The following is a 19,513-nucleotide window of genomic DNA, read 5'->3' on the forward strand; positions in this document are numbered from 1 at the left end:
CCAAGCAGAGATGTCAGATGTGCCTTAGATACAAAGGTCTGAGTTAAAAGCAGCAGCTTGGGTTAGAGGAATACATTTGGGCTGGCTTAGGGTAAATGAGGCCAGGGAAATGGCTGGAATCACCATGAAAGAGAATAGAGAATTGAGAATCCAGGATGGAGACCTGAGAAATTTAATTATTTAAAGGTCATGTGGAGAGGGTGGAGGCAGGAAAGAATACAAACAGCGAGGAGTCAGGAGAGCAGAAAGCCAGGTCTGGTCATAGAAGCCAGGAGAAGAGACTGGCCAACCTCACTGGATGCTGCTCTAGGTCGAGATGAGAACCCAAACTTTTCACTGAATTTAGCAACAGAGAGGGTTTTGGTTGGAGAAGGAAATGGCAACCCACTCCAGTGTTCTTGCCTGGAGAACCCCAGGGACAGAGGAGCCTGGTGGGCTGCCGTCTATGGGGGTTGCACAGAGTCAGACAAGACTGAAGTGACTTAGCAGCAGCAGCAGCAGCAAGGTTTTGGTTAACTGTTTGAGGGTAGAATTTCTTAGTCCAACAATGTCATTATTTTAGCTGCTGTGGTGGTAGTATTAGTAAATTTGTTACTGCTTTCCCAGGGCAAGGGATGTCAAATCACTGTCTTCTTTAGGAGTTGCGTGTTTGCACTTACGACCTATGAGTAATGTAAATTTCTCTACCTAAAAGGTTTTGTTCAGGTACCCAGATGGTTTGTTTTACATGGGATCTTGGGAAGGACTTTTGCTTTGTTTGAAGGATTAACATAGAATTTCATTCCAGTTTATGGGATTAAGTATCAAAAGAGTTGTAAAAAATCAGGCCCTCTGGGAACGGAACAAAAACCAAAAAAAACAAAAAACAGGCACACAGAGTATCCTGCCAGAACAAGTGAACTAGAGATCTCCTTTAGAGATTCAGTTGATTAAAATAATACACGTAAAATTCAGACTAGTTTCTGGCATGTTTTGTATTGAACTATATTGTTGTTATAAAAATCATTACTATTCAACTCTAGGCTGCAGGGCAAACCTCAAGTTTTTCTACTCCCATTAGGAGCATCAGTGTAGTGCTCAGGACCATGAAGTCGTCCAGTTGAAAGCTATTCAGGTAATATCTCAATCTGGTTTGAACCCTGCACTTGACAGGAAATAAAATTCAGGGCATGTCAAAGTCTTTTGACACATGCTTGTGCTAAGTTGCTTCAGCTGTGTCCAACTCTGTGCAACCCCATGGACTGTAGCCCACCAGGCTCCTCTGTGCATGGGATTCTCCAGGCAAGAATACTGGAGTGGGTTACCATGCCTTCCTCCAGGGGCTCTTCATGACAGGGATCTAACTCACGTCTCTTATGTCTCCTGCACTGGCAGGCCAGGTTCTTTACCACTAGAGCCAGCTGGAAAGCCCTGATACATGCCTGCTAATATCCTAACTTTTCTTTTCCACTATAATTAGGAGAATCACAGTATGTCCAGACCTAGAAAGGGTGTCAACCCTGAACAGGGATGGATGCCAAATGTGACCTTGGTATCATGGTTACGGATGAGTACTGTGGGTGGATGTCCGGTTGGAGTGAAGTTCAGTAGATATGTGAAAAGGTTGAAAGGGTGAAGGTGGATGGGAGCCAAGAGATGGAAGGTGTAGGACCAGGGGTATGCATTTTAAATTGGTATATACTAGAACATTTTAAATACATTTCTCTTTCTAATAGCAAGAAGGGAGAAAAGGATGGGTGCACATACAGGTAAGTTAGGACTTTTGGTGTTGGAAAATCAAGTAGTTCTTGGCTTCATTTTGATTTCTCTGTGAAAAGCCCAAGTCACGAGCTGACAATGGGAAAACAGGGACATCAGAGATTTGTCGGACAGGAGAATATTCAAAATAGTCTTCAAAAGTTCTGAGAGCAGGTCAATGAGCTGTCTAAACAGATGTACCACATATCAATCAGGAGTGTGAACCTCAAAAACCTTAGTTCTCTCGTCTGTTAAATAACAATGATAACAAATTGAGTTACTAGTACTTCTGGATGTAGCTACCATGAAAAGAGTCCATAAAAGCTGCCTTTTGTCACTGTTGCTAGTGGGACATAACCATGTAAGAGTTCAAAACAATATTAATATCACAGTTTAAAATAACCAGGTTGTTCTTCCAAGTGTAATCTTTCTCTGGAGTATCAATTTGATTAAATTGGTTGCACTACTCTACAAAGTTACATAAAAATTCATGTAGTGAACTTTAAAACCACATTAGGCAATAATAAAGCAGAGTATTTTATTTTTTTAAAAAACCACCATTCAGTAAATGTTCTTACACTATGAAATATCTAGTTTTTCAACAGAAAGGTTTTCTAAGGAGATGATTTGGAGTCTTTCACATTTATCAGATGCCTTTTCATTATTCTTTTCCATTTTTGCAATTCTGGATCCAAATTGCATGGCCCGCTTTGGCAGAAGAGCAGAGGCTGTTAGACCAAGTTCCACTGCTGCAAGACGCAAAATTAGTTTTTCACCAATTCCACGGGGTAAAGTCAAGTTTGCCTTTTCCCAGACTGGTAGGGAATTTAGAAAGGAGACAACATTTTCATCCAGGAAAGGAAATCTAAAATAGAAAGTACAACCACTATTAAAAAAAAGTTATCTCTTGTGATTATTTGGTTTGTATTTTATTTAATATGTTAAAATTTAAGGTATAAATTAATTATTGAGGGCACAATTTTTCTAAATTAAAAATATTCTAGTTACTTATACAACTTTACAGTTTAATCACATTAAAAATTATTTCACAACACTTGTCTAATTTTAATACACATACTAAAATGTAAAAAATTTTTCCCTCAATAAATAAACAAATTAAGCCTATGATGTCAAGAAATAATTTCAAATTGTTTCATAAGGTATCTTCAGGAATGCCTTGAAAACAAGCATGGTCTTGAGTTAATCATTCAAACTGTGTCTGCTCTTCACATGTCTAAAGAAACTGAACTTAAGGAATACAACTCTCTGCTCTTTAGGCTCCCCTAATTTCCTAGCAAATTCTGTTCTTTTTTGTTTGTTTAAAATACTCCAATTCCTCCCCCATCCCTAATTACAGTAGTGTTTTACATTTTAAGTAGAGAGATCAGAAAGGGTAAAGGCATTCTTTAAACAGAATATTTTATAAAAATGAATCGTGAAAGCAAATTTAAATGAGAAACTAATTAATAGAGTATGGTTAATATGTATGCCAAAATCCATTAATAAACTGGTTTAGATCTAGCCACTATAGTGGTGTTCATTCAATTACAATTCTGCACTAGCTGTTTTAAACACTCTTCATATCCATTTTTATCCCTGGGTATCATATTGGGGGGGAGGGCGGTCCTTTAGAATTAACTGCTTTTACTGAATAAAATAAATTTCCTTTTCTCTAACCAAGCTGAAATAGGCTGAATTTTTTTATCTCTCATATATAGATACATTTCAAAAGGAAAACATTTTACACACTTTGTATTGTGGTGTTACTTATTTCTTTATGATAAGATTTTGAAAATTACGTTAATTTTACATGTCAGAACTGGCAACATAGGCATAACAAACTAGAGATAAGAAAACAATGAAGTCTCAGAGCTGGTATATTATGATGTTACAACTCCCACAATGCTCATCTGGACTCCTTGCATGCTTGTACCCCTGCAATAAAACTACCACTTAATAAATTAACCTACTTGAACAAAGTTCTACTTTTTATAATTAAATGACACATCTTTTTCCTTAATGCTTCAAAAAGTTGTATTCAAGCATTTGTTTACTATTATCAGAAAAATGCTGTAGGTAAACACAAACCCCTAGGATTAAAAAAGAATATACACATTTAAGTGCCTTGATCTCTGAAACTATTACGATAATTTGGGATGTATGACTCAATTGTGTTCAAAACGCCTATGAGAGCGGGGACTCCAGCGCTGGAGCCACCGTCTGACTCAGTACGGGTCTACACAGGCGTGCCTTGTTTTACTCTGCTTCATTGAGACTGCTTAACAAACTAGAAGTTTGTGGCAACCCTGTGACGGGCAAAGTCTATCAGTGGTGCCATTTTCCCAACAGCATTTGCTTACTTCATGTTTCTGTGTGACATTTTTGGAAATGCTTCCATATTTCAAATTTTTCTTGTTCTATCTGTTGGGCTTCCCTTGTGGCTCAGTGGTAAAGAATCTGCCTGCCAGTACAGGAGACCTGGGTTCAATCCCTGGGCCGGGCAGATCCCTGGAGAAGAAATGGTGGCAACCCACTCCATTATTGGTGCCTGAGAAATCCCACTGACAGAGGAGTCTGGTGAGTGACCATGGGGTTGCAGGAAGAGCTGGACATGACTTAGCGACTAAACAACAACAAAAACAAGAACGATTATATTTGTTACGGTGATATGTGATCAACGATCTTTGATGTTATCACTGAGACTGCTTTTTTTTATTTTTTTGTTTTGTTTTTTCTTTTTTTTGTTTTGTATTTTTAAATTAAGGTATATATATATAAAAATTTAGACAAATGTATGTTTATTTATGTCTAAATACATAAATACATATTTTAAATACTAAATACATATTTATGTCTAAATACAGCATAAAAAAAGTATGCTGCTGCATACTTAATAGACTACAGCATAGTATAAAGATAGTTTTTTTGTATGCACTGGAAAACCAAAAAATTCATTTGACTTGCTTTGTTGCAATGGTCTGGAACTGAGCATGCAGGATTTCCAAGTATGCCTGTACATACAAGAAATGTCTACAAAGTCAGGCTCTGTCACACTGGAGAAGGAAGCTTGGGAAGAAAGCAAACACTTGAAACAAAACAGAACCCTTGAAATACCTCCCCTCAGTGTTTCACTACCTCAAGTTTTACAGTCTTTCACTGTAGCCTTTAATCACGTCACTGTATCCCCTTTGAAAATTACTGTAGAGCCATTTCTTGGAGAATGAGTTCTGGAAAAACTGTTCCTCTGGTTCCTCTCCAGCATGCTTCTGACTAGCTGTAATACAAAGCCAAGATACTGCCGCTACTGTTACTCATTTGAACAAGTATCCAAAGAAAAAGGAACCTAAAAGTCTCCTTTTTAGGTTCAGTCTACTGCTTTGACAAAATCATCGAACAACGCTCCAACAGACAACAAGAATTACCTTGCTTCTTTTCCATGATCACTGATAACTCTATCATCACGACCAAGATTTCTAGAAGAAATTCGACCCAGCTCCATCGCAATTTCCTCATTCAGTCCTTCCAGCCCATGTGTCAGGAAGCGGGCCCGATGACGAGAATAACCCGCAAGCTGCTCATCTGCACCAATTCCAGTGAGAACCACCTACAAAGGTTGAAAGAAATCTACATCAGAATATCACCTACTATGCAGTAAGGAAAATAAAAGCTTAAAAAAAATAATAATCCCAAAGATAGCATTTTCAGAAAAAATCCACAAGGCAAAGTCATAAGATAGCAAAATATGCCCAATTTTTACAAAGTCATGTACTTTGTGTTGTAGTTTAAATGCAATTAAAAGACGCTATATCCTTGCAACTTAAGCGTTAAAAGCTTTAAGGGTCAAAATGAGGCCTCAGAAGTCCTGAGCCGCCGTGTCGTACCTTCGCACGGCTGTGATACGGCTGTGCTCCATCCTGGGTCACTAACCAGCCAGCTCCTCGGGAAGCAAACCAGACTGCACAGCCAATGCTATCATCCAGGACTGTATCCAAGGGCTGGATTAAGTGCGATATTCGAGTTCTTCTTAATCTTTGCAGTTCTTCTAGAGAAACATTAATTTCAACAAAATTCCAAGTCCGCGATGGGCTGGCAGCGTGCAGTTCTTTCAGTCCCGCCCTTCCTGTGACTCGATCTGGTACACTGAACTGTTCCCCAGGGCTGGCAGCGGCGGCAGCAGCAGCGCTTCCGGAGAATTCCTCAGAGGGCATCTCACAATGATTTTTCTGTTTTCTCCCTTTTTTGTTAAAATTAACTGGTATGGTCTTTTCTTTAGTCATGAAAGCCACATTGAGAAGATCAATTGGTTCATCTAAAGGAATATGATGGTCAGCAAGTGCTGCAATGACCATGGAATCTATCCCTCCAGAAAACAGAACTGCAACATTTGCTTTCCTATTACTAGTTTTCAAAACTTCGCCTGGTGTCAGCTTTTCATCCCTAGGTAAACACAAGACACGTCTCTTGACTGCGATACTCAGGACGTCAATGAACTGCTGAACTACTTCCTTCGTGTGTCGATCAGTAAGAAAGACCTGAAGGGTCTCTCTTGTCAGCGGACTCCTGGAAATGCTGCTGCAATGCGTCTCAAATGCAGCTTGTGGCAATACCATATTTAAAGGGACAACAGGTTCTTTAAGATACAGTTTGGCTTCATTTGCTGCCACCAAGACAAATGTTGGCAAGGCTGCTGAAATCTCAGTCAGGCTATTAACACATTCTCTGATATCATCCCCCCCAGAATTGCATTTCCAAGGATACAACTTTAAAACAACAGACTGGGAAATGGAAACAGACTTGAGATCAATTCTGAAAATTCCAGATGCTGGAACTTCCTGCCACTGATCAGCCACTCCAGATGCTTGGGTGCCAACTGAAGAGAGGCAGAAACTCTTGCCCAAGTTACTAAAATGCCAAAGCAAGCTACGACGACCAAAAAAGTCCCTACCAAACCATAAAGAATGGCTAGATGCTTGATAATATATAAAAGACCAAGGACCCTGGACTTTTGAGAAGAGTGACAAAATATCAGATTCATTCTTACAAGAGGAAAGATAATGAAACATGATTTGAGTATCATTCTCTTCGGCTTCAACCTTGATCCCACTAAAGACTTCTCCATTCCACAGGAATACATTGCCTCTTTCATCTTCCACAGGCTGGGCAGTCAACACACCTCTTAAGTGAAGGACATGGCCAGAGAATAAACACTGGTAGTTAACACTGGACCTTAACAACTGTTTACTACTATTGGGCCCCCGTCGTTTAAGATTACACAGTAAATCCTCTTTCAAATCTTTGCTAAAATGCTCAACAGAAAAGCTTACTGCACAACAAATGCCACACATTGCTCTGTAAAATCAAGTTGGCTATTTCTTGATTTTGGTTTTCTCTGAGTTTTCTATTTCTTGATATTCTTTCCTCAGCTCATCCAATATATCTGTGGGAGAGGGGAGAAGACACAGTAAAGAATAAAAATTCTTGAAGCTTTACCTAGTAATTCAAAAGGCAAAACAAGCTATTTTCCAAGACTGAACCACATATGTACTGTGCTAGTTTAAATAATAATTTACAACAGACTTCAGATGAAGAATATTTATTATTTAGGGATCTCGTTTATGTTGTTAAATGCTTATTTTGACCCAGGCATTGAGCTATGCACAGTTTATATACATATCATTTTAATTAAATTCCGTAAGACTTTGCAGGCTCAAAGTGATTCACTCAAAATCAAAAAGGCAGAAATTGGCAGAATATTTCATACCTATATCTGTCTAAAATTCTAAAGCTTACGTTAATTATTGTGGCTTTCTAACACATCTTATAGTTCTTAAATTTGACTTTATTGTTACTGTTAACTCACCATTGGAAGGCTAACTTGAAGAAAACCAAACCATTCCACTAATTTTATTAACTGGTATACTACCATCCAATCTTTAGATATATATATTTATACATTCAGCTATAGACAGTGTAATTTAGGCACCATCACGAATTTCCACAGAAAGCCCACAAAAGAATTTCTTTTTGTTTCTGTATAATGTACCAAAAAAACTTACTTTTGCTTTCAGAAAGCATTTCTGTTCGGTCTGCAAGAAAGAATATGTTGCTGTTCTGTTGCTGCCTATATACTTTCTGCAAAACATAAGTTAGGCTAATATCATGATTTGATCTAAAAGGTAGACGTCAAAACTCTGAACCCTGTTACTGCTTACTATTGAACATTAGTAACATGTTCAGAACAATACCTTGGCAGATAAAGATAAACAAAGAACTCACCCATTATCCAACAATCTAGAAACTGCTACCATTAACACTTAGGCAAAACTTTTTTTTTCTCTGAACATACTTAATACCATTTTTCTTCAATAATATTATAGTTTATTTGGTCATTTAGATGTTGTCAACTTTTCACTATTATAAATCAAACTTGTGGTGAATGTCTTTGTAACTAAATTTCCGTGCACTCCATGATACTTTCCTAATGTATCAATTCCTATAAATAGGAATCAAACTAGATTTGCTGGATCATAATAGTACACAGCTTTAAGACTTTGACACATTTTGCCAATTTGCTTTATACAAGTTTGTTATCCACTGTACCTTAACTGCTATTACTCCACATATGAGAACTGTCTAACCTGTCTGTTATCCAGTAATCTTCAAAAGCTTTAGAGGGCTCAAGTCATTTCTTAACTTTAAAATACAATGTTTGGCAGTACAATGACCCACTAAGCAGAAACTTGCTTATTTATGAATATGTTCATGAAAATGGAGTTAAATAACCGTGTTAGAGATTTGGAAGCTTGGAGTAAAGGAGGAGGTGGGGCGAGGAAACAGTAGCATTTGTCTTTTTTAAAAAATGAACAAACAAAAAATAATTATCCACATTCACCTGTATAGCTTCTTCTCTTCTCAATAGATTCAAAGTTTATTTATGTCAAGAGAATACACCAAATTCAAGTACAAAATAAATACCATTATTGACTACAGCTCCAGGATAACATAGTACAATCAGTATCATTTGATTCACAGGTAATGTCAATTGCATATGTTGGGGAAACATTATTAGCAACTATGATTAATACACAGATTTATACAATTGATATCAAACCCTCCCACATAGTATTCAGAGTAAATCTAATAACTCACCCTGTTCTTCTTCAGGTTAGAAAGTTCATCCACAACTACTTTTTGTTCTTTAATCTATTGAAATAAAGAAAACTTGTTAAATCAGAGATGATCAAAGTATGCTCAATAAGAGCCCTTTAAAGAGACAGGATAAGGGGCTCCAAGCATTGATTGTCCAAATGGGCAATTTGGGAATACACAGACTCTTTACAACAGCAGTCTGTGTGGACATGCAGGTGGCGGAAAGTTGAGGGGAAAAGTGATTAGACATACAAAGTGTTAAATGGCCCTTTATACCCAGACAGGGGGTTGGCAACCAACACTCATATTCAGGCAAGAACTATAGTTACTAAACAAAGTTTATATCTTTTATTTAAAATAGAGATTATGTAAAAAAAAATTCACCAAGACCTGAAAGTAATACCAATTTTTCAATGGTTTAATTGTATCTTAAATTAAAAAACAAAAAACAAAACAAATGGAATGAGTGGGTGACCCTTCCCTCCCAATAGCCATGCTTTTCATGATTTACATACAAAATGGTATAGCCAGACAGACTAGGCAAGTAGTAGTTAAGTATCCTACATGGGGGGTAAGTAAGTATTAGTCGTTCAGTCATGTCTGACTCTTCGACTGCGTGGACTACCAGTCTCCTCCATCCATGGGACTCTCCAAGCAAGAATACTGGAGTGGGTTGCCCCTCCATTCTCCAGGGGATCTTCTCCACCCAGGGATTGAACCCACGTCTCTGGCATTGCAGGCAGACTCTTTATGGTCTGAGCCACCAGGGGTAGCATGACTCATCACTTTTCCATCTTTGCTTTATTCCTCTTTGTATCTCAAAAGCTAGCACAGGGCTGGCACTCTTGAACTAGGTCTCACCTTTTTTAAGTAGAAGAGGGCTCAACTAAATGGAAACTAAATTTCTTTTAAGCTCTTTTCAGTAATGACAGTGATACTGCAAACATGATTGATTACATAGTGTCATTAGAGCCTCTAACAGCGTTATTTTGTAACCTCTGACGCCTGGGGGATCTGTTATATGTAAGTGTAAGTGGCATGCTATGACAGTAATCAGAGCAGGCTGTGCGCAGTTTGAAAATTCATTCCCCACAGATGTGTACCCTTCTGCCTTCCAGCTGCCAGTCACTGTAGTGACTGATTACAGAGATTGGGTTGAATTCCAAGACTGAATTTGTACAAGTTCCTTTTAAGGCTTCGAATAGCACTTTCCCATTCATTTTAGGAATGGCAGGTATACTTTAATACTTCAGACAAGGAAATTGTAACAGAGGAATCAGAGATGTGCCCAAGAAGCCAGCGTCAGTTTGGGACAGAACCAAAGTATTATCTCAGACATCTATTACCTGAAAGATTATAGCCATCCTCATTTCAAATAAAAAAAAAATTTTTTTTTCCCCATTTATGGCGTTATATTGGCTCCCTTTTGTGGGGGGAGGAGCAAAAGAGCAACAATGAAATAACATTTTTAGGAGCATAGGTCCAGCTAAATGGATAGACGGGAAGAAGGTAACAATGGATAAGGAGAGACCAGCTGGGAAACTTTTGCAGGATTCCCTGCGGCAGATGCAAGGGGCGGGTTTAAGATGGTTAAAAGTGTACACAGTGATAAAGGGACACCTTACAAAGAGGCCTCAAAAGTGAAACTGATAGAACTTCGTGATGGATGCAAAGATGGGCTCCCAGGTTACTGGCATGGACAACTGCATGGATGGTGCTGACATTTTCTGAGACTACAGGCAGCCTAGGATCTAGGGTGGGTGGTAATTTCTAAAAGTTTTAACTAAGAGTACATAGGAAAAAAACCCAACCATGAATCTCAAAGACATTAAGCGGGAGAGAGGCATAAGCTGTGATTTCATCTACATGATGTGCTGGGAGGGATAAAACTGTCCTGATGTAGAGAAGATTAGGGACGGCCGGAGTTTCTGCGCGCGGGAAAGCATGGCTATAAAGGGAGTCTTTTAGGGTCGTGGAACTAGTCTGTATTCCAATTGTGGTGGTGGTCACACAAATTCACACACGCGTTAAATATAGAGAAAACGAAAGAGCCAAATTTTACGGTATGATACTTTTTAAAATGTTAAAAATTGGTAATAAAAAAAAACCCAGAACCAACTAAACTTCCGCCTTACTACCATCTGGGTCTGACCTCGGGGCAACTTTCAAGGTGTCCCTTTCACTGTACCTGGGGCGGCAGGGCCAAGTCGAGACTAGACCACGGGGCCACCGCGACTCGCCTCCGGCGGTGAGCAGCCCGAGGGCCCTGTTACCTCGCCCCGCCCTCACCTTGCTGCTGAGCTCCTCCTTGTGCGGGGTCGAGCTCTCAGCAGGGACGACCCCAGCGCCGTCCTCGGGTCGCTCACCTCGGCTGGGCATCTCCGCGGAGAAGCAACCACGCAGGGCGCCACGCCTGGCGGCACTCCGGCACTTCCGCCTCCGCAGCCCCGGCGCGTCTGCGCTCCCAGCGGCCCCAGCCCCTCCCTTTCAATTTCCGGTGAGTCCTGTCAATGGCGTCCGCGTGCTCACTGGAACGCCTGCGCAGTCCGGATCTGGGCGAGGAGTACTTGCGCGCGTGCGCACAAGTAATTAGGGTCCCGAACGGACCCTAGCGGATGGGATGTTGAAACGCTTTTTACCCTGTGGCATCTAGTAAACTGTAAATTATTTGCGCCCCCTAGTGGTGAATATAAAGAATAAAAGTTCAGTAGAAACACCACTTAATATTTATTATCTACGCAAAAATATGGAAGCCAGACACAGATTTAAGAGATACACTGTTGGTAATGACCCTGTACAGACTTGGTAAAGTTAATGTTAGTTTGTTGTTAGGGTTAAAAGATAATGCCGGATTCTCTGTTAAATATGAATTTCAGATAAATGAATGAAATTTTAGTATATATGTCCTGTGCAATATTTGCAATATCTCACCCCTATGAGAAAAATTATCCCAAACTTGGAAATAGGCAAGAGATTACTTAGGTGTTCTTTCGTAGCTTTTCTAGGTTTGACTTTTTATTGACTGGGCTCATTTATATTCTTTTAGCGGTGGAGGGGTGTAACTGGTAGATTTTTGGTAGATATGAAAATAATTTCTACCCGATAGACCAGATAACTCCACAAACTGTGATTTAGTGTTCTTCAAGATATTAATTAGTTTTGCATCTAACTCTGCAATCCTATCCTAATTTTTAAAATTAATATATGTCTCAGTCAGTTCAGTCACTCAATCCTGTCCAACTCTTTGCAACCCCATGGACTGCAGCACACCAGGCTTTCCTATCCATCACCAACTCCCAGAGCTTGTTGAAACTCATGTCCATCGAGTCAGTGATGCCATCGAACCATCTCATCCTCTGTCGTCCCCGTCTCCTCCTGCCTTCAATCTTTCCCAGCATCAGGGTCTTTTCCAGTGAGTCAGTTCTTTGCATCAGTGGCCAAAGTGTTTCAGCCTCAGCATCAGTCCTTCCAATGAATATTCAGGACTGATTTCCTTAAGGACTGACTGGTTGGATCTCCTTGCAGTCCAAGGGACTCTCAAGAGTCTTCTCTAACACCACAGTTCAAAAGCATCAATATATGTCTACTTTCTCATAAACTCTTTGAATTGGTTTTTAACTCATTAATTAATGAGTTGAATAAAACTTTGACAAATGTTCATTTTATATTTGTACAGGAAAAATGATTTTCTGTTTTTGAAAAGTATACTTTAACATAGGATATCTGAAGTTTTCATGAAGATGCCGAAGTGAACCCGTGTGATGGAGTCAAACTTTATGGCTAAGGAAGTGTACCTCATGAGTTGTTTAAACCCAAGAATATCTTTTATTGGCTTTTAGAGTACATCCAAAGCGGTTATAGAATTAAGATTACTGTCTATTTTGTCTTTTTACTGATTTTTAAAAATTTTGGTTTTCTTTCTAATTTATGCTTAGCTAAGTTATTCCACATTGGTAACAATGATTGGGAATTCGGTTTTATAGCCTAACCTTTTTATGATAGGGCTTCACCGGTGTCTCAGTGGTGAAGAACCTGCCTGCAATGCAGGAGACCGCAGTTTGATCCCTGGATCAGGAAGATCCCCTGGAGGAGGGCATGGAAACCCACTCCAGTATTCTTGCCTGGAAAATCCAATGGACAGAGGAGTCTGATGGGCTACAGTTCATAGGGTTGCAAAGAGTCGAACATGACTCAAGTGACTGATCACACATGTACACTTTTGGTGATAATTTTTGGTTGATGGAGATCTAGTCTCTATTAGAAGTGAGAAAACCAAGAATCCAGGTTTTTAGTCTTTTCATTTGTCCTTTGTGAGCTCAAATTAATTAAGAATGTTGTGCACCAACTGGGATGAACAGCTTTTTGATATCTAAACTGGTGAACTTTTGTGTTTCTCTGTTTAGTTTACCCTGGGGATCAGTTTGTAAAACTGAAGCTGTAAGTTCTCTATATGTCTGTGTCTATAATTTATAACAGCCTTTATATTTTGCTGAGTAAATGTAAAATGTTTTCCTATTCTGTAGGGTATTAAAAAATTCCATTCTAAAGCCTCTTAAATTAAAGGAACTTTGATCTAATTGGTCTATAGACAAACATATACACTTGCATAAATCCCCCAAATTAAAAAGAAATAGAATTTCTAAAGCTTTAGGTGTGCTAAGCTTAAAAAAAAATTACTAGCTTAGAAACATTTGAAGAACCCAAGTTTATATAATTAAGGTGAGTCTTTGGAGAAATCAGCCTGCATTAATAATTTTGGTTTAAGGAAAAAAAGGCATTTGTGTCTCTTCTCTGATTTAGCAATATTAAGTAAATAAATACAAACACATTTTTAAAAAGGCATTAGATTTGTTTTCTCAGGAAGAGATCAGCTAATCTGAACTTCTTAAACTACTTACATTGATTTACTCATTAAGCTAATAGTATTGCTAGAAAATATTTAAGTTTATGAAAAAAGTTAATTTGTGTTCACTGAAGTTACTAAGACAAATTTTTTATATCCATAGAAATCATGTTTTGTACTATGTAAGTTTAAATATAATACAAAAATCCTTAAAACCCTGAGATAATATTAAATTAATTACTGATTAATCATTTGGTAACTAGATTTTTTAAAAATTGAATTCTAAAACATTGATTAATAAAAGCATAATTTTAAGTTCATATACTTTTGCCTTTATATGTGACAGAATGGCTATCCTTTTGAGTTGTGTTAATGTATGCATTTATTTTTGCCACTTTCAGAAGGTGAGAAAGGAATGTGTGTGGCTATAGACAATTGTGTTATATGAACTTATGAGTTTTATTCATCTGCTGAAATGCTTGCATGTAACAGTTCTCAATAATCTACCTCCAGCGTCCCTTATGAAACAGAAGTTATTAAATTGGTTGAAAGTTATAATTAATATGGGGCTAAGACCATGTTAAGGGAGGTAATAAGACAGCGTGCACAGTAATGCAATGAGTCTTGTTTTGCAAGGAGAAAGAGAGTCCTAAAGCGTCACCTTGTTCAGAACCTGAAAGAGCACAGTGAAAGACAAAACTTGAGGAAGTATAGCAAGTTGGAGAAGTTTTGATGAAAGTGGATCTTATTTGCCTTAGTTTGTAATACAAGGCTCTGAAAAGAAATTTTGAAATATGCTAAAATTTTGGCAAAGTACATTCAGTTTTGAAGTCTTATTCACCTATAATAATTTTTTTAAAAACATTGTCAAATTGTATATTAATTAAAAACTAAAATTTGACATTCTCTTAATCCACCATCTGGCTCCATTGCCCAAAACCTTTAGGGTTCACTACAATTTATCTGGGGCTTCTCCTGACATACAAAGGATGTCATCTTAGTGTTTGAGGGTGATGGAGCACTTATGTGTAAAGCTTTAGAGAATGAACTTCCCAGGGTATTAGTCTTCTCTGTAACTCACCTCTTGTGGTAGGATCTGGCAGAGTGGGAGCTCTGATTAACATTTGAATTGACCCTGACCTACAGTTGTTTCTAGGGACTTTCCTGTGGCTCAGACAGTAAAGAATCCACCTGCAATGTGGGAGATCCAGGTTCCATTTCTGGGTAGGGAAGATCCCCTGGAGAAGGGAATGGCAACCCACCCCAGTATTCTTGCCTGGAGAATTCCTTGGCCAGAGAAGCCTGGCAGGCTACAGTCCCTGGGGTTGCAAAGACTGGGACACGACTGAGCGACTAACACTTTTCGCGGTTGTTTCTGGAGTGAGTAGCCAGAAGCACTGCTGAGTGATCTATGGTTTTTCATCCCTCTCTGGGGGAGGGGTGGTGTTGAGAGAGTTGTTGCTTATGGGTCTGCTTTGGTTCTGATGTTTCTGTTTATTTTCTGAGGTCACCCCAAGATAATGTAATACTAAACTATACAGTGGTAATCATATTGGTATGGTGACAAACTATTTTCAAAGTTCTTTCACATTTTGTTTTCTTCATTTATTTAATTGCTGTTATCTTTCCCCTCAGTTGCTGTAGCTCCTGTATTGCTTGAAGTAATACTTTAGGGCTACTTGGTATCATTTGTCTTGCCTGACTGGTTCAGGGCTGTCTGTCTGGAGCCTAGGATACAAATAGCTGGGCTGTTCTTCCTTCTTTCACGCATCTTCCACTTGAGTCCACTGCTGCTGTATACCCTGCTTCATAGGATAATTCATATTTATTAATGCTATTCATACTCTTCCTCTGATGCTATATTCTTAATATACTTCATTTGCTTTAATAATACATAGTTCAATATTGACCATTTTGTAAAAGTGATGTATATTATTAGATTGGCTTTCAAGATTTTGAATTAATAATATCCCAAACATTGTTTTTCCTCAGTTTAATCTAACACAGATTTGTTTCTAGCCATGCAAGCTTCTGTTGTCTTGTCTCTCCCAAATGAGGTGTGGAGTAATGCTGTAGTTCCCAAATATCAGTTAGCAGATGGGTGACCATCTTACTATATAAAACCACCTGAAAGTTTGTTCAGTTACATATTGATTTCTCAATCCTTTCCCCAGATTTAGTAAATCAACGCTTTGTGGATGGGACATGATTGACTCTTGCAGAGCAAAGTGCTTACCATATATCCTGTAACCAGAATGTCTGGGTTTGAATTTCAGCCTCTATGTATATTAGATGTGAAACTTTGGGTAAGTTATTAAAACTCTCAAGTCCCAGTTTCCTGATCTGTAAAATGGGAGTAATGATGATGCCTACCTCAGATGGTTGTTGTGGGGATTAAATGAGCTAATAGTTGTAGAGTATTTTTTTTAAACAGTTTCAGGCATGTACTAAGCAGTATCTAAGCATGTATTAAATAGATAAATCAGAAGTTACCCTTGATGGTTTTAACACAAGCAGATTTATGAGTCAGTGGAATGGAAAGAACGAGGCTCTGAAATGCTTGACCTGTTTCTCATTGAAGATATACCCTTTCATCTACTTCCTGTGGTTCTCGGCAGGGCTACTACTGCCCCAGCCCATTCTTTTCAAAATACAACTTCTGGTTGTCACAATATTTGGATTGGTTCTGTTAATGCCGATGGGGGCAGAAATAACTGGGAGTTGGTCGAAAGGAGACTGACCCACAGATGCCAAGAAGCCTGGACTAGCAGGTCAAAGGGCAGTCTCTGGGAGCAGATGAGGGGCCCTGGAATCCAATAGGGTGGGAATACGGATGGATCTGAGACAAAGCGCACAGAGGTGAAATCAAGGTAGAAGTGATGCAATCTGAGCTCGTGACTTGCATCAGGAATCATGGCAGGAGATGATGGCCTGAGATACCAGACTAGTGGAACAGGGGCTTCCCTGGTGGCTCAGTGGTAAAGTATCTGACTGCCAATGCAGCAGATGCAAGTTCAGTCCCTGGGGTTGGGAAGATCCCCTGGAGAAGGAAATGGCGACCCACTCCAGTGTTCTCACCTGGGAAATCCCATGGACAGAGGAGCCTGGTGGGCTACAGGCCACGGGATCTCGGGAGTCAGACACAATTTAGCAACTATAACCACCACCCCACTAGCCCTTTAAAACACAGGCATTGGCAAGACTCAGGGATGTAGTCCTAAAGAAGAAGTGAGTGTATCAGGTTGCTGTCGATCCCTCAAGGGAAATAGCTGAGTCTCCATGCACTGGGAGGGGGATGAGTAAACTTTACTACCTGACGTAAGTTCGCTTCAGCCATGGAATGTGGAGATCAGGTGCTCCTGACTCCTCCAGACAACATCACTTTGGGGCTTTTCTGCAGGATATGGACTAGGATGAGGTAAATGAGGACCTTGGGTGTACAATTTAAAGAGGCCGTCCTTCTCAGGGCCCTGCAAGTGAGTGTCTCTTTAAGTTTTTCACCCTAGGCACCTCAAACACCACATCGTAGTCTCAAACTTGCTCTTAAACCAACTGGATTTGGAGGCTTCATTGTTGGTGGGTCTGTCTTACAAAGTAGTGCTCACTGTGGCTTGTGAACGGCACCAGTGATAAACGCTTCACATGCTGCCCGTGCCTGGTGGATCTTCACATGCTCGACAGCTATGTCGAAGGTTGATCAAAATTAGCTGCTTCCAGAGCTTCTGCATGCAGGTGCCACAGTTCACCTACCTTCCCAAAGACTATGACTCATTGGGAACGACCCTGATGCCAGAAAAAATTGTGGGCAGGAGGAGAAGGGGCGACCGAGGATGAGATGGTTGGATGGCATCACCGACTCAATGGACATGAGTTTGAGCAAGCTCATGAAGATAGTGAAGGGCAGGGAAGCCTGGCATGGGCCGGTTCAGGGGACTGCAAAGAGTTGGACACGACTTAGCGACTGAACAACAAAGGACATTTTTAACAGTTTTGGTCTACATTATTGGAGAGGCAGAATTAAGCATAGCCATCTCTGTGCATTAGATTGCAGTGAATGACTTGAGTCAGTTAAATGAAATAGTTATGAATGTTTGATGTCTAAAGAGCTGCAAATTAGGCCTTTACTGTCGCCAAATTTGCATTTTGATGCTTTTACAACTTGTTGAAACGAGTCCGCCTGAGTGAGTCAACAAAAACAACTAAAGTTAAAATGTCTCAGTGATAAATATGTATATTTAGATAATGTTTTTCTTTATAAAACGCCCTCATTATAATGCAGGATTTTTCATAGCTGGGTACTTTTACATCTAGTTCTGATTGTTAGCACTCATACAGTTTTACAAAGCTGTTAACCAAAATCTGTTTATGGCAACAACGTGACTTTGTGTATCTTATTATTGTGTTACGTGAAGCACTAGCCAGGAAAATACTACTTGTACTTTCACAATGTAAACGAGCAAGTTTGTTCAGTTTCCCTGCATGTATTTGCCTATTGTTCTGGTGTTAAAAGCACTGCAGTGCAGTGGTTATTGGCTTGCCCTAGTGAGATAAAACAAAACAGGACGAGTATGTGTCTGTACCTCTTGATTTTATGGTGGATGTTGAGTGTCCAAGGAAGGCTGAGATTATATTCTGGATGACTAAAACCAGACCTACTGCTGGTCTAATGTTATCAATATAAGTTTGTGTGACTGACGTTTCTTGAAAAAAGGGGCATGGATGGCTTTTGTAGAAGAGAGAATATACGTACAGGGCAGGGGAAGAGGCAGGAAATGAGAAAGGAGGAGGGATGTTGGGCAGTTAGAACTCTTGGGAGACTATTTTGTTAAAAAAAAAACAACAACAGAAAACAAAAACTTGGAAATTGTGACTTCCCAGTGGCCCAATTGTTAAGACTTCAACGTTCAACTGCAGGGGACGAGTTTGATCTCTGTGTAATTAGTGGTGTTGAGCATCTTTCCATGTGTTAGTTGGCCCTCGTATCTCTTTTTTTGAAAATTGTTTTCTCAGGTCCTCTGCCTACTTTTTTTTTTTTTCGGAGTTGTATGAGTTTATATATATGTATATATATAGGATATAATCCCTTATTGTATATATCATCTGCAAGCATTTTTTCCCATTCATTAAGCAGGTTTTTGCTTCGTTGAGTTTTCTTCACTGTGCAAAACCTCTTCAGTCTGATGCAGTCCTATTTATTCTTGCTTTTGTTCCCCTTGCCTGAGGAGACAGATTCAAAAAAACAATACTGCTAAGATCGATGTCAAAGAACGTAGAGCCTACGTTTCCTTCTCAGTTTTATGGTTTCATGTCCTGCATTGAAGTCTTCAATTCATTTTGAGTTTGTCATTGTGTTGTGTGAGAAAGTAATCCAGTTTGATTCTTTGCGTATAGCTGTCCGATTATCCCAAACACTATTTATTGAAGTTCCCCTCTAATCCTGAGGATTAGAGATGACGTTTGGAAATGTTTGGGGCTTTCCAGATGGCTCAGTGATAAAGAATCCACCTGCCAGTGCAGGAGTCATGGGTTTGATCCCCAAGTTGGGACGATCCCCTAGAGGAGGAAATGGCAACCCACTCCAGTATTCTTCCCTGGGAAATCTCATGGACAGAGGAGCCTGGTGGGCTACAGTCCATGGGGTTGCAAAGAGTTGGACATAACTGAGTGACTTGGTATAATAGTATTATAATCCCCTAGCCTAATTAATTTTTCTTTAGGAGAGCAAACTGTAGTTAAACTACGAAGCAATCATATAGACCTTTAGCTTATCCAGTACAACAAGTT

At 39.4% G+C, this 19,513-nt stretch overlaps 3 protein-coding genes across 3 annotated transcripts in view; all 3 read right to left on the reverse strand.

Annotated features, from left to right (window-relative positions):
• ANKAR (ankyrin and armadillo repeat containing) overlaps positions 1-1,778 on the reverse strand; it is a 56,557-nt gene extending 54,779 nt beyond the window's left edge. The window contains exon 1 of the mRNA XM_043894276.1: positions 1,747-1,778. The gene's annotated coding sequence lies outside the window, so the exon portion shown is untranslated. The remainder of the gene's footprint in view (positions 1-1,746) is intronic.
• Positions 1,779-2,250: 472 nt separating this feature from the next.
• ASNSD1 (asparagine synthetase domain containing 1) lies at positions 2,251-7,082 on the reverse strand. The gene is made up of 3 exons (XM_043894277.1): positions 5,619-7,082; positions 5,160-5,341; positions 2,251-2,602 (listed from the first exon to the last, which is right to left on the reverse strand). Exons 1-3 carry the CDS (start codon positions 7,080-7,082, stop codon positions 2,317-2,319), a joined length of 1,932 nt encoding a protein of 643 aa, XP_043750212.1. The 3' UTR covers positions 2,251-2,316.
• ASDURF (ASNSD1 upstream open reading frame) lies at positions 7,036-11,309 on the reverse strand. The gene is made up of 4 exons (XM_043894282.1): positions 11,176-11,309; positions 8,887-8,940; positions 7,794-7,869; positions 7,036-7,174 (listed from the first exon to the last, which is right to left on the reverse strand). Exons 1-4 carry the CDS (start codon positions 11,263-11,265, stop codon positions 7,104-7,106), a joined length of 291 nt encoding a protein of 96 aa, XP_043750217.1. The 5' UTR covers positions 11,266-11,309; the 3' UTR covers positions 7,036-7,103.
• Positions 11,310-19,513: the final 8,204 nt, after the last annotated feature.

This window comes from Cervus elaphus, chromosome 33 (assembly GCF_910594005.1).
Source record: "Cervus elaphus chromosome 33, mCerEla1.1, whole genome shotgun sequence".
In the NCBI taxonomy this organism is placed as follows: Eukaryota; Metazoa; Chordata; class Mammalia; order Artiodactyla; family Cervidae; genus Cervus; species Cervus elaphus.